This window comes from Ananas comosus, linkage group 8, assembly GCF_001540865.1.
Source record: "Ananas comosus cultivar F153 linkage group 8, ASM154086v1, whole genome shotgun sequence".
In the NCBI taxonomy this organism is placed as follows: Eukaryota; Viridiplantae; Streptophyta; class Magnoliopsida; order Poales; family Bromeliaceae; genus Ananas; species Ananas comosus.
The window spans coordinates 5,602,461-5,610,251 of record NC_033628.1 but is presented as its reverse complement, the minus strand read 5'-3'; the positions used below and the strand labels follow the sequence as shown (position 1 = coordinate 5,610,251).

The 7,791-nt window shown below is 38.6% G+C and overlaps 1 protein-coding gene across 1 annotated transcript; it reads right to left on the bottom strand.

Annotated features, from left to right (window-relative positions):
- On the bottom strand, positions 2,823-6,286 carry LOC109713821 (SKP1-like protein 1A). Its single transcript, XM_020238052.1, has 2 exons — positions 5,863-6,286; positions 2,823-3,591 (listed from the first exon to the last, which is right to left on the bottom strand). Exons 1-2 carry the CDS (start codon positions 6,163-6,165, stop codon positions 3,157-3,159), a joined length of 738 nt encoding a protein of 245 aa, XP_020093641.1. The 5' UTR covers positions 6,166-6,286; the 3' UTR covers positions 2,823-3,156.

Below are 7,791 nucleotides of genomic sequence, written 5' to 3'. Positions count from 1 at the left end.
GCCCCTCAGCTTGCACCTATTCTAGCAAAAAATTGACAAAGTCCTATTCTTGATAGAAGGCGACATGGAAGTCAAATAGGTAACCGCCAAATCGCCTTGCCAGACCAGTTGTGATCATCTCCAAAGGAAAGTGTCCCAGGTTAGCCAGGCACAGGATGTTAGCACGGACAGCATTACACCGTTGATCCCGCCATTGGAAGTACTTAGTCGAGTAAGGAACAAAAAAAGGCAACGACGGACGTTGGCCATAGATCACCCGTCCTCTTTTCATTATCTGGTTAGACCTTGATGAGCCTTCTTTGCACGATTTCGAGGTACGTCCCACCTTGAGACACCGAATGCCTTGAGACACCAAATGCACTTGTATGGGTCTTGACAAAATGCTGCTTTGTGGTCCCTAGCTAGACACCTTAAAGCACCGACCTCATGTAGCGTAGTAAATGTGGCAAGCACCTCAGACTGCCAGGCAGTCCTAGGTTTAGAAGCCTAAGGATGAATTGGGTGGCTGGAACCAGCTCCTTTCCCAGGCCAACAAGAATTCTTCTGAGCTGTCAAGTCCACTTTTACTCCATGGTTGGATTTGACTTTATTAGTACTAGCAACAACAAAGTGACACTTGGACTTTTTGGACTCCAGGTTGCTGCATCAAACCAAGACCCCAGCGGAGCTCCCCTTTTTCCCTGAGATGCCCTCCCTTTGGCAAATGGAAAATGCGCTCTCCCTGCGAAGGAAGAGGATCCTTCTCTAGCAAGCTTTCCTCTAGCCCCTCGCTCCCCACCAACCCTCCTCTACTTTCAATGATTTTTTCTTTTCTGGGGTACGAGAGTGGCGGTCACGGGAGTTGTGAAGGGACTCCACTGTGCAGAGATCGCCAGGTCGCGCTGCTGCGTGGATCTCTGACTCACCGCCCGCTCCGCCCATTCTCGCGTCCATTAGAATCATATAAAAGTGAAAGAATAAGAGCAGAGGAGCACTAATTAACTAGCTTCGCCTGCTCTCTCCCGCTCTCACCGCCTGCTCTCACCTTCTCTCACTTCCTTATTATTCTTTGATAATTGCATACTGAGGCATCACTTTCTTATTATTCTTTGATAATTGCATACTGAGGCAAAAGGATTGTGGGGAGTTCCTTTGTCCCACTTGGATGCACTTTTTGAAATTTATGGTAAAGACAAGGCAACGGGAGAAAGAGTCGAGACCTTTACAGAGGCTGTGTAAAATATGGAACGAGAGGAATTAATTCAATCACCAAATGATCAAGCCGTGAACTGGAATGACGAAGAAGAAGAATTTGATATGTCCTTTACACATTATGAAATAAGAGAAAGATAAACTCCAAAAAGTATTAAAAAATGAAGAAAAAAATTGAGAACCCCTGACACAACTGAAGTTAAGGAAGGGAATGAAATAAAAGAATAACTTACAGATTTTAGTAAAAGTGTAAGAGAAGTTATGTCATATATGAGTTCACGGCTTGCTATTATGGCCAATATAATATGGCATGAGCATGAAACATTGGGAAAAAAAATATCAAAATTGGTAGAGGAAGTGCTGAAATGCAAGATTTATTTAAAATTTAAACGACAATTATTTTTTAGACTGTTTGGAATAATAATATATTATTTTGGGTAATTTTATATTATTACTAGTAATTTTAGTTTGCTATAATATTGGTTTTGAAAATATGACTTCTCTTTCACTTTTTTTTTTTGAGGAAATAATTATATTTTGTTAACTATTCTATTTCTTAGAATCATCTAAAATTTTGCGATTCATGTATATTACCATATAATTATTACAATAAAAAATAATAATAAATAGTTTATTTTCATATTAAATAATATAAAATGTACAATTATCTGACTTTTCATTAATTATTTTGAAGTTGTTCATTTATATTATAATTATAAATAGAGTATTCAAAAGGCTTAAAAATAATTAAAATGTATTATAAGGATAAATTTTGTACATTAATTTGATTCCGTTTATGCTATCTGCCCGAACCATATAATGAAAATGGAAATGATTTATTCCGATTCCGATTCCGATTCAGGTGGCGAACCAAATATAATGGGGTAATAAATCATTTAGATTTTGATTCCAGCTTATTTCCATTTTGATTCTGATTCCAATCTCGACTTCGAAGCAAACACACCCATAAAGTAAACGGGATAAATTTGTGACCAATGATAGTAGCATCTTTTGTATAATTGAGACAATATTGTTATAATTCAATTATTGCATTTTTATTGTTGAAATATATGTGATTTATCGTTATTATCTATTAATGCGTCTTTTGGACCGAGTGGGTGTAGAGCGTTACTTTTGACGGTTACACCCACCGAAAACTCAACTGAAATTCTTATCTCTTTGTTGCTTACCCTTTTTCAGAGCCTATGGTCACCGGTGAGGTGCGAAACAGAGGTTTTAGAGAGGTCTAGTTTTACCCTTATTGTAAACAAAAAAAATCAAAAAAAATATTTTGGGGATGATATTATTTATTATTACTTTAAGTTTAAAGTTGCATGTGTTTTCTTTAGTTTATTAGTATTCATTCTGATTCTATATTGTATCCATATCATGCATGTCACTGTACTCACTGTACAAACTAGTATGTGATTTCTCTTCGAGCGGATAGGAAAAATTCTACTCTTTCAGCCGGTCTATTACACATTCCCAAACGGGCGCAATTAACAGTCTCGAGGTGTGACAGATCTAAAAAGAGAAAAAACACAAAGAAAGAAAATACTACAAATATTCACACAATTCCTAAATCTGCACAGAACAAACATTTGCTTCAGATGCGCATCACACACCGAGGAGACACAAATTTGCTATTTTTCAAACTTTTTTCATGAAAATTGTGGAAAAAAACCAAGCAAGTGGAAATCATTTCAGTGCTCCAAATTGAATGATGTGTTGTTAGATCTCTACAAGCCCGGCATCTTGAGTAAGTTCGCTGTGTAATAATCCTCTTACGGTGTTAGCTACTGACCCTATTCACAGGTACATGAAGGCCAATAAAACGACTCTGAAATGCTTTGATGCATCACCTTGCGTTACATTGCTTCCCTTGTTCATTCCTTTATCCCCTGCAAACTTCCTCCATTCTCCTTGTTCTCAATGGGTTTGTCTTTCTCCAGACTCACCCCCTCCTTATTCTGAATGTCTCCTTCTCCGTGCTCCCTCTCGCTCCTCCTTGTCCTCAATCTGTTTGTCCTTCCCTGTACTCGCCCCCTCCTTACTCTCGACGTGGATCTCCTCCTCCCTATTTGTCCCCTTCTTATTCTCAATGTGGTTGTCCTTCTCTACACTCCCAAGCTCATCAGCGGTGCGTTTGTGCTTCCCCTTACTCGTCCCCTCATTCTCGATGTTTTTGTCCTTCTCCACACTTATCCCTTTCTCATCGTCAAGCTGTTGGTCAAAAATCCACGGGTACTTCTTCGTGATTTTTGCCATCTCCTCAGCGGTATACTCGTTCGGGATATTGAAGGTGGTCCGGATTTCGTCGATGCTCTTTCCCTTCATCATATCAGCCACTTTTTGGCAGACGAGGTCCCGGAGGCTCACAATCTTGAGATGGTATGCAGCCTGAAGTCACAGGACAAAATAAGATAGAAGAGTCGAGTTTAGAGGGTTCTTTTTTTTTTTTTGGTCAGGAGCTCTAAATGGTAGAAATAAACAATTTTCACACCTTGCACCTATGTAGACGTTAAAACCATTTCTTCTAAAGGAGAGAGAGAGAGAGAGAGAGAGAGAGAGAGAGAGAGAGAGAGAGAGAGAGGATCAACTAGTTAGAAGAGCAAACGTTTTTACTACAAGCCAGGGTTACTGATATCAATTAACCGTTCTTTTCAGGAAAGGCATGAAGTAACATCATAAAACACAATTTGGATCTAATTTTGACAATTATAACCATTCAAACCTACCACTCTACAAAATAAAGATGGGAAGGACAAGCAAGCAAGATGGATTAAAAGGTTAGAATAGCAGCAGGGTGCATAATACAACAGAATAGGGAAACATAGTGAAAGTAATATAGAAAAACCAACTAAATCTTACTGCTATATATAAAAATTTCATAAAACACTACATCGCGCGGTCCTTCACCAGTGATGAACGTAAAGCTAACCTTCTTTTTTTATAAAGAAAAATCCTAAGTTGTTAATTATTCTAAAGATTTACTTGCCAAAATATTCAATGCTATGTTAATTATAAAGAAATCTTAAGCATAATGTATGCCGATCGAGTTCTATCAGTCAATTATGCCTTGCTAACGTTGCTTAATTGAGTTGGAAAAAGGTTTGGTCTAACAACACATTGCTTCACTTTTCCAAGCTACCTAGTTTTCTGTCTGTTGCAGCAAACTGCAAAACTTTTCATAATAATCTTCTGATAACAACATGTCAGATCTTTTAAGACATGAGGTGATACACTTTAAGGCTTCTGCTTAATTTAATGGTGATTTGTTCACACAAAATTACATTTTGAACCTTTGGGAACATAGACGAATCTGAAAGATATCTGTTGCATTTCCCTTAAGTTTGTAATCGACTTGAAATTCTACTTTCAGAATCAAGTAATATTTCATTGCTATTTTCTAACCAGCTCAAGCTATCAATATTTGTTGTAAACAGCACAGGTAAAGCTAAGGTAAATGTATATTAGCTCTACTATTTGTTATAACCTAGTTATACCACAAAACAATGGAAAAACGTCAAACAGCCCCGCATGATTTAGCTCATTTGTATGTTGATTAGCCTATCTTTTCATTTGTTGCACTTGCTATCCTATGTATGACATAGGAGAGCTTTAGCAGTGATATTAGAAATGCACATGGACCAGCTCAAAGTTGAGTGATATGAAAAAAGCAGAGCCATGACTCACGTGCCATTTTGAAGCTACTACAACTTACACGAGGTCTTAATTTGCTGTGTAACAAAACAATCACCATGGGGCAGTTAAATGCGGCAAATGAATCTTGAGGATATTGACGTGCAAATGTGCCAAATTGCAAAGGGCATTCGAAGTTTTCTTTAATGTAAATTATGCTAAAGCCAACCTAGACTGAGCTTATAATGTCAATTGGTAACGACAAGTGCTGATAAAGGTATTTGAAGCACTGTTTCAACAATAGGTGCCCATCTCATTGTTAGTGCTAACTTATATTATGCCACTCCCCTACAGTTCCAAATTTTTTAGGGTTAACAAATAGGAAAACTCTTGATCTGCACATGTCCAAGAAAGTGGAGATCAAGAACAAGAATCATTCCTACACGACATCGTCTTACCAGTTCTTTTTGCTCAACAAACACAAATATAACAGCTCGACGAATCCGTGAGCCAAAAACCTACGCTATATAAATTGCTAACAGGACAATTTCATCACCAATAAAAACAAACAGGGAAAAAAAAAAACAACAAATGAAAAGAGCTGATCGATGACAACCACCAATCCCACAAAATTCTCCTCAAATTCAAATTTGAGGGTAACCTATTGCAGATTCCAGCCAAAAAGAAAAAAAGAAAAATCCGTCGGGCTGGTGAGAGGCCAAAACTGTTGCTCTTCACATATCTAACTAAATTGAGATCGAGATCAGGAAACAATCCTCAACAATCTTTTCCTAGATCAACAACACGAGATAAGAGATCTTTCATAAGCAACAACACTCTGCTAAATTGCTAACGAGATAATTTGCAGATCAAGAATCCACATATCCACGAACCGAGCAGGAAACATTAATACGGATAAAGAAACAAGCAGGAAGCAACATATCAAGAGAGCTAGATCTAGAAATGGGACGCGAGAGAGAGAGAGAGAGAGAGAGAGAGAGAGAGAGAGAGAGGGATGGGGGCTGATACCAGGAGGATGTGGTAGAGGAAGTCCACGCTAACGTTGAGGAACTCCTTGTCGAACCTCTCGAGGGTGATGGGGTAGAGGCTGGGCGCCATCTCGACATGGATGTGGAGGAATCGGAGGATCTTGGCGAGGACGGGGCGGGTCACGTTGGGGACGAGGATCCCCCCTTCCCTCTCCCCCTCCCCAGCCTCGACCTCGCAGCTGATCGCCACCATCGCCGCGGCCACACACCTCGACACAACGAACGAGCCCCCGTCCGCCGTCCTCAGCAGCACTTTCTCCATCTCCTTCGACGACCCCGCCATTGTCGTGCTCCAGGGAGCGAGCTCGCTCTCTCTAGATCTCTCTAGATATTTCTCTCTCTGGATGACTGGATCTCTCTCGGTTGGATTAGAATTTAGAGGGACTTGAGAGACGGCAATTCATAGTCGTAGGGGAATGATATGGCGGGGAAAAAGAAGAGGGAAGGGGAGAGAAATAGGAACCGCCACGTGCACGAAGTGATGAGACAGGGGGGCGCTGCTGCTGACCGTCGGATCAAGTGATTCACTTTTGAAAGTCCACTGAAGGGCTGGAAACCAGCCGAGCTCTAGCAAGCTTACCTCAACTCAACCTTTGCTTCAAATTAATTTCAAGTCTAAAGTTAGGTTCAAGTTTGGCTTGAAATTAATTTGAGCCGAACTCGAGCGAGCCTAACTTCGAGTAGAGCGAGCTCGAGCTCTAAACGAGCCGCCTGAAATTCTTAACAACGTGCTATCTATAGTTTAATTTTTATAAAACATTATTTATAATTCGATACAAAAAATATCTAATAGCCAATATATAAAATAAATGCATAAAATACGATATTATAATATTAAGAAATTAGAAAAAGCGACTCCGTGAGCGAGTGAAAAAGAGAGAGAGAGAGAGCAATTAGAGTAGAATTTTGCTGGTTTGATTTTGTCTGCCCAATAATCTAAATTCTATATACATATAATTAAAATCCTAGGGGACCACTATCTCCTAATTGCACTTCCAACGCCTGAAAATTTATGAGTGTAAAGTGGTCTATATTTATAAGAGTATTGTAGCCCTAACAATATAATAGTATATATAATATATATATATATTATATAATAAAAATATAATATATAATAACTATAACTATAATAGTAATCACTCTGTTATATAGGTTTCACCCTAATAAGGGATGTGTCTAATATACGCCCTAGGTTGAGGAGGGCTAAATCGAAATAGATGATCTAACGATGAAAATACCAAAAGGTAGATCTAACGATGATAAATGCGACAAAATAATCTAACGGTAAAAAACTCGATAGCACCAAACACTTGGTACTATCGATAGTATAGTAGCCGGACTCTATATATATAGGTAGATCTAACGGCAGAAAACTCGATAGCATAAAACGATTAGTACTATAGATAGTATAATAGCCAGACTATATATAGAGAGAGATAGTGTCCAGCTACTATATTATCGATAGTACCAAATGCTTCGTGCTGTCGAATTTTGTGCAGTTAGATCTACACCTATGACCATTTCTACCCGATAAATCATACTATTCAACTAACCACCCACTCAACCTTAGGGGATCACTATCATCCTAACCGCGCATCCCTTCATCCAAAGACCGAAAATCTAATAGCAAGTGGTTGGTACTATTAATAGTATAGTAGAGTAATTATATATATATAGAGTTGGGCTAGAATACTATTGATAGAAAAAAAACCTTTTTTGCTATCAAGTTTTTAGCCTGAGGATTAATTTCTTTCATCATTTCTAACCATTGGATTAAATATTATAACCAAGTGGGGACCACTCAACCCTAAGGGACTAATATTATCCTGTCACTAATATTATCCTAGCCCTACAATTTCTCATCCAAGGGTTAAAAACTTAATAGTAAAAAGGACATTTTGCTTTCAAT